Source organism: Microdochium trichocladiopsis, assembly GCF_020744255.1.
Source record: "Microdochium trichocladiopsis strain MPI-CAGE-CH-0230 chromosome Unknown B0I36scaffold_1, whole genome shotgun sequence".
Taxonomy (NCBI): domain Eukaryota; kingdom Fungi; phylum Ascomycota; class Sordariomycetes; order Xylariales; family Microdochiaceae; genus Microdochium; species Microdochium trichocladiopsis.
In genome coordinates, this window is record NW_025763544.1 from 2,880,392 (window position 1) to 2,891,352 (window position 10,961).

General features: G+C 57.3%; 3 protein-coding genes across 3 annotated transcripts; all 3 read left to right on the plus strand.

Moving 5' to 3' along the window:
- Window positions 1-1,081: 1,081 nt before the first annotated feature.
- Window positions 1,082-2,605, plus strand: B0I36DRAFT_426925 (uncharacterized protein). The gene is given in 4 exon segments (XM_046162410.1): window positions 1,082-1,467; window positions 1,879-1,942; window positions 2,083-2,381; window positions 2,397-2,605. 4 exon segments carry the CDS (start codon window positions 1,441-1,443, stop codon window positions 2,481-2,483), a joined length of 477 nt encoding a protein of 158 aa, XP_046018547.1. The 5' UTR covers window positions 1,082-1,440; the 3' UTR covers window positions 2,484-2,605.
- A 2,272-nt stretch (window positions 2,606-4,877) lies between these two features.
- Window positions 4,878-6,296, plus strand: B0I36DRAFT_11216 (CAP Gly-rich domain-containing protein). The gene is made up of 2 exons (XM_046147904.1): window positions 4,878-5,273; window positions 5,473-6,296. Exons 1-2 carry the CDS (start codon window positions 5,037-5,039, stop codon window positions 5,983-5,985), a joined length of 750 nt encoding a protein of 249 aa, XP_046018548.1. The 5' UTR covers window positions 4,878-5,036; the 3' UTR covers window positions 5,986-6,296.
- A 2,690-nt stretch (window positions 6,297-8,986) lies between these two features.
- On the plus strand, window positions 8,987-10,306 carry B0I36DRAFT_344229 (uncharacterized protein; the record flags this gene model as incomplete). The annotated part of the gene is made up of 2 exons (XM_046156239.1): window positions 8,987-9,241; window positions 9,299-10,306. 2 exons carry the CDS (start codon window positions 8,987-8,989, stop codon window positions 10,304-10,306), a joined length of 1,263 nt encoding a protein of 420 aa, XP_046018549.1.
- Window positions 10,307-10,961: the final 655 nt, after the last annotated feature.

A 10,961-nucleotide genomic window follows, 5' to 3' on the forward strand; every position in this document is an offset into this window, starting at 1 on the left:
GCGACACCCAAAAAATGTAGCAGCAGTCTGGAGCCTCCGTCAACTGTCCGTTGACGAACTATTTGTAGTGAAGCAGCAGACACGGTTATTTCGTATCGCCGCCTCATTTCGACCGGCACCAAAAGTTCGGTGAGTAGGAGTGACAGTGATTCCAACCTGAGGTCGGGAAGAATGCCACCAGGCGTGGTGCTTGTATGTCAGTTACCTTGGCAGGATGCATAGTCGGCACCGAAAACTCGACACATGCGCTCAAAAGTCGTGCTTTGCCGCTTGATGGGAGCATGTGACGAAGTATGCCCCGCCAGAACAGGTATGTAATGTGGAAGAGGAGCCAGCGCTACGTGCGAAGCACGGAGTAGCCATAAATGTGTCCTTGCCAGGTTGCCGAACAGGGAACGGACCAGCAGAAGGATGGGTCTGACCGAGCAGGGGCCTTACCGCTCAGCGCGTAGGCCGATTACCTCACTGGGAATAGATTTTGGAGTGGCGACGAATAAGAAAATGAAGAAAAGAAACCCATTGGCAATTTGTTGTTACTGGTTAAAAATAGACATCAAGGGGTCGGTGATGACAGCCGCCTTGTCCCATCTTGACTGGCGATGATGGAGCACAGGGAAGACGAGATGAGCGCAGCTCGCAGGACACGACCCAGTTGACTTTCACAGAAAGGCCGAAGAGGGAATTTTTAAGAAAGAGGTCTTTCACTCACAGATGAAGCTTTGCTCCTTGGCAGGCAAGCCTCGAACTCTCTGGGGAGCAGACGCTAGCCTACTGATCACGAAGTAGCGGTGTCCCGAGCTGGCAGTCGTGTGAATCCACCTTTGAACCAGAGTCTGTCACTCAGTGGCTTGTGGGGATGCCCAATACTCAATCCTCATTTGCCAAGTCGTCACAGGAGGAGTACAGGGGGCCGGTAGCGTACCGCCTACCAGCCAAAGAGTCCGTGTCTGATCCGGAGATCCCTCCGGTGGTGGAGTTAACAGCGCTCGTTGAAGGCGGACGCAACTGGATCATGATTCAAGCGCAGCTGGCCATATAACAGCAGTGGAGTGAGAGCTGAGGCCTTCTCGAAAGCGAAAAGTGGTCTCCTTAAATTCCCACGCAGATTGGAAATTGAGCAGGGAATTTCTGGGCTGGCCCTCTTACAAGTAGTCAACAGCTGCTGATGACTTCCACCTCCCTTGAAGACGTACCCTGAGGAGTCCTCAAAGACCGTCGCGATTCGGATGACCCTAGTCAATGTTTCACGTCGAAGTAACACATGGGCCCAAATGTCAAGTTGTCTTGCCATGTACCAGAAATGGCGAAAGCGATGCCGGGCTGCAAGATAGGCATTGGTAAATGAACGAGATCGTTGGGCATGTCCATTCCGAAGCCCAAAGCCGCATACCTTGGGAAAGGGTCATTAGAGAGCCATGCTTTAGCTTCGTCGCTTGATGCATGTTACGGGAAGGCGTCACTGCCCCAGTAAGCCCATGATTAGGTGTATACTTCGAATCGACTCTGGATCCTCCTCTTATGTTCTCATCGCCGAGTCCACTTTTTCTTTTTGGCAGAAACGGAGTCGCAAGGGACAATGCGCCATTGCAGGCCTCCACTCCTCGCAGGACGAACTGGCGGTCAAGCGCTAAGAGTGCCTAACCCCAGTCGACAGTTCGAATCGATGGCGAGGATGGTGTGCATCCGTGCCAGGGTTGTGACCAGGGAGCGCGAGGAGCATCATCACCTGGATGTCATGCATGGACAGTGGGTTCCCAATCTGACGGACCGAGAACCATAATCTGCGGCCTTGCTTGTGCGGTCTGCTGGACGACCCAGGAACCTGGAGCGTAGCCAGGTGGCCATGGAGGCATCGTTGACGCGCGTATTCGTGTATAGCACAGTCTGAAGACTACTGTCGGTACACAGTTGCTGGCACTCATGCTCTTGGGTGTTGCCGCAGGTGTGAAGGCGCGAGGAGCTGCTCCGCATGACGCACAGCGGCCTTGTTGACAGAAACCTGAAAGCCCGGTTGCAAGCAGCAGGGACGCACCGACACAGGGGTCGAGGGGGCGCGCGGCAATTCTGTAGATCGATGAGCAGATGAGTCTGAGTATCGCGCAGTGAAGCACGGCTGCTCAACGGCGCCGCGTAGAGAGACCAATACCGACTGGCAATGTTCGACGTGTTGCAAAGGCACTCATCACACAGTCTTGACGTGGAAGGGGCCGCAGCAGTGCACTCGTGCCCGCGTCTTCCTGGTGGCCGCGTCCACGATGAGATCCTGCGGACAAGCTGAAGAATCTGGCGCTGGACAATGTGTGTCGAGCCGAAGTCGGGGCAGATCCTGCGAGGCCAGTGATGTCGTCTTAGGCGTGCCCTCTACTGTACTGGACTGGACTGTACGTACTGATTAGCTGCATTGCTGGGTGGGTTGGCAGGCGCAATGGACCCCTGGTGAGTTGGGTGAGACAGCTGAGCTTCGGCTCGTCAGACAACCTTAGCACTGGTTGAAACATCACCAACACGAAGCGCTGTACTCTCCGAACTCTGCCTGCCTATTCTCTGGCGGCCTCGCTGCCACGCCGCCCTCCGGGTCAAGTGAGCAGCCATGCATGCACCGTCCATGCAGCGCGGGATCTTCCTTGCTCAATCGAGACTCCGTGGCAGCCGTGGTCTGCATCAAGGACAAGGGTGTCAAGCATCAATCTGCGATCTCTTGCCGTCCCGTCAGCCTCTTCCTGTTGGGGTCATCCCAGTACTCAGCCCGCCCGCCCCCCGCCTCGACATGCTCGCCGTGGGTCCCACCTCGTTCGTCAGAGCTTTGACAGCTCCAGCCAACTGCAAACGTCCACCCGTCGGAACCGACTCCTCAACCACGGCAGAGGACGCAGAGACTCCTCGAATCGGCTGTGTTGGCCATGCATCAAGCCCTGGTCCTGGCTGCCGCCCTTTTGACATGATCTGAGCCGGCGACCTGATCACGGCCCGTGGCCCATCTCGGGGAACAGGCGACGACGTCATGTCGAGGGCCCGGAGACACGATTGCTGCACCCAGTGGCGCGGGCCGAAGTGTGATCAGCATGACATCGTCCGGCCACGATGTTTCTCTCGAGGTCCAGCTTCTGGAGCCCCATGATGGCCAAGGGTCAATGCACGCCTGGTGTCAAGACCGTAGACCGCTGTCAAGACTGCAGACCGCTTGAGGGGTCATGATGCGAACCGCTGACCCCCAAGGACTAGGATCCTGCTCGGACCATTGCATGGGGGTGGAGCGATTGCCAGGGATGCCGGTTTGCACCACGCTGGCGGTGAGCAGAGCCGTGCGTCAAACAAAACCAGAGAAAAAAGTTCAATATTGGCATAATCGCGACAAGGGTAGTTGCTTCTGCCCCAAACAGCATTGTTCTGGTCTTGCTTTTGTTCACGAGGGCGTTTGAAGTTGGCCGTCGGTGTGTACTCTTCCTTGTTTTGGTACCATATATCCCAGGGGCTGCCCGCAAAAGCAGATTCTGTTAAGCGAGTCGAATCCCCTTGCTTGGGGGAGCAGACCGGACTTCATTAAGCGGCTACCAAAGCTCGTTGGGGCGGTTCACGACAGGGTGCCCTGTGTTTCAAGCAGGGAACTGGTAATAATCTGCGGCAGGCAGGTCTGTTTGAGCCGCGATTCGCAATCTCGCAACGGACGACCTTAACAGGTCAATATGCGGCGATGGGCGACACACGTTGGTACGAACCACCCGGCGATCAGAATTGCGCCGTGCCAGCAGCCCCGGAAGGGAGGTGTCACGGGACCATCAAGATCCATTGCCAGGGTCCATAAGCGGGCTGGCTGGCTGCCAACTAGCCACGCAGCGTGAATGACGGCCCCTTGACCGGCACTGCAGGCTTATTCCATGCACTCCGTAAGATGGTTGCACGCGGGGGAACTGAAGTGCCTAGTTTTTCCGTTGGAGCGATATAGCCCTCGGGGAGGTCATCCTTCGGGGGAGGACAGAGGATGGGGTAGGCGTGTGCCTAAGGAGAGGCCTGCCTCCAGGGCTCGCCGGCAGGCATTGCCCGGGGCTAACGAGTGGCGTCAAAGGCCTTTCGACATGTGGTTGTCTACGAGATGGGACTTGGTCCGACGATCCAATGGCACGTGGCTGGTCGTGGCTGTTTCTGCGCTGCCCAGACGGACGCAGCTAGAATTCCGCGGCCAACGGCTCACAAACGGCGCTGTCCAATCCTCGACAGCGGTTCAAGACAGGCTCCGAAGTAGGCTTGGCGCAGAGGTTGCAGGGTGGTGGTGTGGTCATTCTTCCAGTCTTGCACGCGTAACATGCCCGCCGCCTGATTGCGAAAAGAGGGCGTTACCGAGCGAGGGTTACAGCGTCCTTCCAGTCGCTCCTGGCCGAACAAGCTGCCAACTGGGAAAGGGAGGGGCTCTACATTAGCCGCAAATGTAGCATTTCCCGCTCGGGCTTGAGTCCTGGAGGGCCTTGCTTGCTTGCTTGCCTGCCTGCCTGCCTGCCTGTCTGTCTGTCTGCCTGGGAGACCGCTGACCGAGGTGGCTGCTCTTTTTCGACGATGCCCAAGGAGCAACACCAGCGGGCATCCCAACAACGCCTGGGGGAATCTTGCTACGTAAACGTACGTGCACAGAAGACTTCCTGGCACCTCCGCCATGAACGCGCCTCCTGTGGCGTGGCGCGTGGCGGGGTAGTTTCCAAAGACCAGTGGTGCGCGAGATTAGCATAGCGTTCTGGACGTTTCCACATTAAAAACATTGGTTTGGACCCTGGCTGCGCTCCGGAGCAGCACGCGATTCGGCGTCCCCTTGGAAGTGGTACAAGACAACCGCATCGTCGAGAAGCGCCAAACAAGCACTGCACCACTGCTGTGAGCAATCCGACCGAGACAACATAAGTTCAATCAGGTCCGAGGCGGTTAGACGGAAGTTCCTGGTCGTTAATCACAAAAGCCAGCTGGATTCAGAAGCACACCTTCTGCCACGCTATCAAAGGCATCCCTGCACCACCACTTCACGCAGAGGTTTAAATTCCAGCTCGCTCACCATGGCTGACGTCCCGCTGCTCATCATCTCGGAGAACTCGTCGTCGGAGCGGCGCATCACCCCGTCATGGTCCATCAGCCAGCTGCGGACCAAGCTCGAGCCCGTCACCGGCATCCCGCCGTCGGCGCAGCGGATGACCTACAAGGCTCCCGGCCGTGATGCCGTCCCCGTGGCGGCCCCCGACGAGGACAGCACCCTCATGTCCAGCTTTGGCCTGGTGCCGTATGCAGAGCTCCACGTAAGTCAATGACTGGTCATCCCCAAAGGCGTGACCCCCTGTTCTTCCGTCATGGGAGGAGCTCTTCGAATAAGGAGGAAGCGCTCGGCGATGGTGGCTCGTGCAAGTTGTATATATATGTTTGTGTGTGTGTGTGTGTGTGTGTGTGTGTGTGTGTGTGTCCAACGCTCCAGCCAGACACTGACGTTCATGTCTCCAGATTACCGACACGAGGCCGGCTTCAGCCAAGATCAACTTCAACGACACGTCCAATGTCGAGAAGTACGTGATGCCGGTGGACGAGTACGAGAAGAAGACGGACTCTGTGCTCGCGTGGAAAAAGGCCGAGAAGCTCGGCCGCTTCAACCCGGAGGCGCCCACCCTCGAGAAGGCCAAGCTCGAGGCCAACCAGCACGAGATTGACAGCCGCGGGATCGCCGTGGGCAGGCGGTGCCGTGTCGGCGGGGACGACGCGCGCCGCGGCGAGGTCATGTACGTCGGCCCCGTCCCGGAGATCCCCGGGGTGCTTGGGTCGTGGGTGGGCGTGCGCCTCGACGAGCCCGTGGGCAAGAATGATGGGAGCGTCGGCGGGACGAGGTACTGGGGCGCCGCCGCCGCCGCCGACGAGGGCGCGCAGCTCAAGCACGGCGTGTTTGTGCGGCCGGAGAGGGTCGAGGTCGGGGACTTCCCGGTACTGGATGATCTTGACGACGAGGATATGGAGGAGATATAAAAGGAATTTCGGCCTTGCGTCTTTCCATCATTGCCACGGGACTATTGAAGCGCAACGGCTAGGCGCGATGACGGGCCCTGCGGCTACACAAACATTGTTCCTCCCTGTCGTTCTTAGCTCATGTGTTCACCCCGAGCGAGTTTAGCCACTCGTCCAGTGTTCACAGCTGGTTCCCTGTTAGCAGGCCGGAGCACTTGGCTTCTTGCGAGCGGAAGGATCGTCGATGACAATTGAAACGAGCCCTTATACAGTTAATGACGCCCCATCGTGAACGGGCATAGAGCTATCCATCACAGTTGTGCTCTCGGGAATGCCAATTCAAAAGGCTACAGAACCTAGGTGCACTTGCATCCAGGGCTATAAGCACGGCGCGCATTATCCATGGTTGCCGGAAAAATCTCCTCACACGATGACCCGTGTATTATCTCGCGATGACGAAAAGTATTGTTGCCTCGACCCCGATGAGGCTTTCTCCTCACCGACGGCTTGAACAGCAACACAATGCCACACGGGCCCATGTGTCGTCATCATCACCAAGAAACACTAACGTGACTTAATCGGTATAACAATCCATTCGACTACATGATGGACAATCATTCTAAAGTTGACCACAGCATCATGAGTCAGGTTGCACTCCAGTTGCCGAAAGAGTTGCACTTCCACTAAACCGTCACATTTCTTGTCGCGGAGAATGGGCCCATCAACGTTTGTCAATGAAATGCACTATCCTCCCTGTCAAAACTTCGAGAGACAGGCGTGGAAGTTGCTCCACAAGGAGGCATTTCGACCTGACAGAGTGCCGTTGCGCTTGGTCAGTGATAGTCATCGGTGGCAAGCACGATAGTCATCTACGATACACTATGCCCTATCCCATCGCAGCCTTCAGATATGGTGGTCGCGGAGATTACCTGACGAGATCCATGGCTTGAGCAAGCCTGGTAACCATCCAGCTATTCCCCGGCATGTTCGTGGTCCCCAATCTGCGGTCTCGGCATACATCTCGAGACAGGCTGCGGCCCGTGGACAAGACCATGCCAGTTGGGCACCGGCAGAGCAGACCATGACTATGGATCTCATGATGGAACAGCTTGGCGATCTTATAAAAGCATTGACATCCTTTTTGACCGTACTCGCTCTGGAAGCCGAGAAGGCGTCGTACTTACAGCTGCAGGTTGTTGCTATGTCACGGAGCAGATGTGCAGATTGCGAGGAGAGTGTCGGTTTGGCATCGTGGTTTTGGCTCTCAAGACCCTCCCCCTTCAGTGATGCATCCCTCCTTGTCATGTAAGTCGGATGTCGGCCACATCACTGAGAATAGGTCCGGCCGGATCGCATACAAAGCCATCAGTGGCAAGCTCATATCAGACAAGAGGCCACATGGATTGTTCTAGTGGCCCTTAGGGGCCAGATACCCATGATCCGACATACTCAGCCACGCTGTGCACTGCCCGTGAAACCATGCCGAGCACATTGACAGTATGGCGAAGGTATTGTGCTGCTTCCACTTGGATAGAGCTTGCCGTGGCGGGGGCACGGCCGACTCCCCATATTTGGCAGGGTGCCAGGTCATTCATGACTTGATGACCTGATAACCTGAGGATGGCCACCAACATGCAGAAACATGGACAGCGGATAAATGCATAACGATGTTGCGCAAATTGGTCTTGTCGGTCTGCAGGCAGGTCGGCACCAGCCTGCCCAGTTGGCAAAGGTGAGCCAGCCAAGACGAGGAGGCATGGCGCAGATGGGCCCGCTTGGCTGGTCTTGTCCAATCTCAGTGCCAAGCCTCACGCAGTTATTTTGTCGTTGTCATACTCCGTGCCGGGGTCTTTTGGAAGGGAGGGTCCTTTACTGACGCGCGCTAGCAATGCCCAATCCAGGATGATAGGTTTGGAGGTCGTCGCAGTTGGTCTCGGAACTTGTCATCTGACGAAGACGGCGCCGGCTGGGCTATGCAACGGCATATACTATTGCTCGAGCTATCCCGGTCATCTACATCAGACGCGTTGCAGCTTTGGCTTTTGGCGTCTCGGCTGCGGGGCGACTGTGCGTGCTCAAGATGCCACCGCTCCGAGCGCCTGGCCACCACGAGTCGCAGCCAAGAGACGCGTGAAAGAGGACGAGAGCGATGAGAGAGAGGTGAGGCCGCTTGGCGGTCTTGGGCGGCTGTCACAAGATGGGCTTGGCAAGGCGCGGCGGGCAGCATGCTGGATTGTCGTGTCTTTGGGAGCGGTGCAGTGCGCGGCTTGGCCAGCACTAGCGCCAAACCCTACGCGGCCTCGGGCCTGCGCGCGGGCTCGGCACTTTGGGGAGCCATCCATCCATCCATCGTCCGTCCATGCGGCTCCCACCTTGTCGCTCTTTGGGGAGAGAGGGCCTCGTCATCAACTCGCCCTCCACAGCCAGCCGTCATCCATCCATCACCTCCCAGCCTCGTCCGCTTGTCCACAGCGCCCTCGCAGCTCCTTCTCCTCCCTCTTGTCTGCCATCTCCTCTGTCCTGCCTGTCGCGACAGCCTCACGCTGCACCTCGACGAGTGCGGCTTCACACACGACGCCCAAGCCCTCTTCTCCTGCTGACGAGATCTCCACGTCACCGGCGCTCCGACCCTGGTCAGCCCGCCGCCTGTCAACATGCAACCTACCCCATAGGCCGGACCTCACGGATCAATCTCGACCTGCCCCGGGGCTCGACTTGACCCCAACGCAACCTCTCGAAAGCGACACAGGTTGCCCGTCGTGCTTGCTTGCTTGCTTGCTTGTCAGCGAGGCAGCACATTCGCTGAGCGTGCCGCCAGTCGTTGCTTTGCATCGACGCATCGGCCGCTCTCTGCGTGCATCGCGAACAAGCACCACGCACGCATTGCAACGGACGGTCATGGAGCAGGCTCTCGCTGGCTTGCTGCAACTGTACACTCCCTCCCTCACCCAGCTGACTCCTCAGAGACTCGTCCACGCTAGTTCGTGACGCTGTCCCTGCCGCTTATGCGCCTGTCGCCATCATGGTTGCCTCCCGGAAACCACCCGGCCTCGCTGCCGCGTGGGCGTTGTTCCTCATCTCGTTCCTTCTTATGCCCTTCATGGCATCAGCGGCCTCTGCCAACACTTCATCCATTGCGACGTTCCCGTCAGAAGTCGAGGACTATGTCATGTATCTCTATCTCAGCATTGAACAGTCCCATGGGTCGAGTACCTATCAGTACTATGCCGCACCTCTCACCCCTCAAGTCGGCTTGGGTGACCCCAATGCCTGGAGAGTAAGTGATCCTTAACGCAAGGCGTGATCTGGCCGTCAATACTGACCCGAGCTACAGATCATCAACGTCGTGGGTTCTGTCATGCCCGTCAATGCGTTCAACTACCAGACCTTTGACGCCAACCACACAGTCGCATTTGTCTCCTGTGACTGGCCCGCGACTAGCAATGCCACAGCAAACAACACGAACCCTGCGGACCCGGCCTTGAACAGCACGACCCCAGAGATCATACTCAATACGGTCATGGGCAAGAAGCCCACCGCCATCGTCCTCTACAGCCTCGAGAATCCAGGCTGCTCATTGACGGGAGATAATCTATCCTATACTTCCATATGGACAATGGCCGTAGTTGAGCAGGCAAAAAACGCCATCAGGGTCAGCAACGCCACCAATGGCTTTGTCGCCACAATCACCGGCAAGGACATGGCGCCTGGTGGCAGTGGCCCCAATGGCGGCGGTGGTGGCGGCGCTCAAACCGCAGGAGGCAGCGGCAACTCGAATGTGGCGATGAGCATCCTGTACAGCATCACGGGCCTCATCACTGCCTTATTTTTGGTGATTATCACGACGGGAGCCGTCAGGGCTCACCGCAACCCCGAAAGATATGGGCCACGCGCAGCTGTAAACGGGCGAGCGCGCCAGAGCCGGGCTAAGGGTATAGCACGAGCCGTTCTGGAGACGCTTCCGATTGTCAAGTTTGGAGATGCGAAGCCTACAAAGTCAGACCCCGAAATGGAAATCGACACCTTGCCTGGAGACCGCCAGCAGGCTCTCGTCACTGGCAACGAAGCTTCCTCGTCGCACACTAGGCCATCGACTGAGCGGAGAGTCGATGCACAATCCGCGGCTGATAGTCCCAACGAGCCTCCGTCAGAAACCGCCGCTGTCCCGGGGACGGCGACCCCCGCAGACAACAACGACAACGGGCAAGTCGGCTGTTCCATCTGCACCGAAGACTTCAAAGTTGGCGAAGACGTCCGGGTGTTGCCCTGCGATCATAACTTCCATCCGGCTTGCATCGACCCTTGGCTCGTTAACGTGTCCGGCACATGTCCTCTATGGTAGGTCCTCAACCTTGAAATGATCCGTTGTGAACTCGAACTAATTGGTATCACGGCAGTCGACTGGACCTGCGGCCAGCAGAGTCTAGCAATGCAGACGGAACGAGCCCACCAGCGGAAGGTGCTGCGCCAGATGAAACGAGCCCACCCGAGTCAGCGGCGACTGGAGCGGCGGACAGCTCGAGGACAGGCCACAGGATGTCTCGTCTCCTCCACCCGGGCAGGCCGCGAGGCGAGCATGTTGACCCTCTAACCATGGTTGAGAACCGACAGTCTCACATATCCTCGGAAGGGTCAGAGCACGACCAGCGGCGCATGGAACGGATATTGCACCTCTTCCACATTCGCACGCGACGGCAGGAACAAACACCCCCGTCATCCTAAGCTGGTACTTTCTTACGGCATTCGGGACGGGCCACCCGATGTCTTGATACCTAGGAGGAATGCTCGAGAAGGGGCATGAATGCTACTCGGGAACATCTCTTTTGACTTAGCTTGGCGTTCAGGACACTGGGAAATTTGGTTGTATTGTTAGCTTCTGAGCAGAAAATCCGGCCCATCGGGATGCTCATGGTCTTTTATGGCTGATGAAACGAAAGGGGTTGGTTGGTGTATGGGTACATGCATGGCAAAGCAGGCGTTTATCAAATATTTATTCG

Coding starts and splice junctions, on each gene's coding strand:
- B0I36DRAFT_426925 (XM_046162410.1), top strand. CDS start 1,441: ATGTTACGGGAAGGCGTCACTGCCCCA. Junction 1,468..1,878: donor GGGAAGGCGTCACTGCCCCA/GTAAGCCCATGA, acceptor ATTCGTGTATAG/CACAGTCTGAAGACTACTGT. Junction 1,943..2,082: donor GCTCTTGGGTGTTGCCGCAG/GTGTGAAGGCGC, acceptor ATCGATGAGCAG/ATGAGTCTGAGTATCGCGCA.
- B0I36DRAFT_11216 (XM_046147904.1), top strand. CDS start 5,037: ATGGCTGACGTCCCGCTGCTCATCATCTCGGAGAACTCGTCGTCGGAG. Junction 5,274..5,472: donor TGCCGTATGCAGAGCTCCAC/GTAAGTCAATGA, acceptor TCATGTCTCCAG/ATTACCGACACGAGGCCGGC.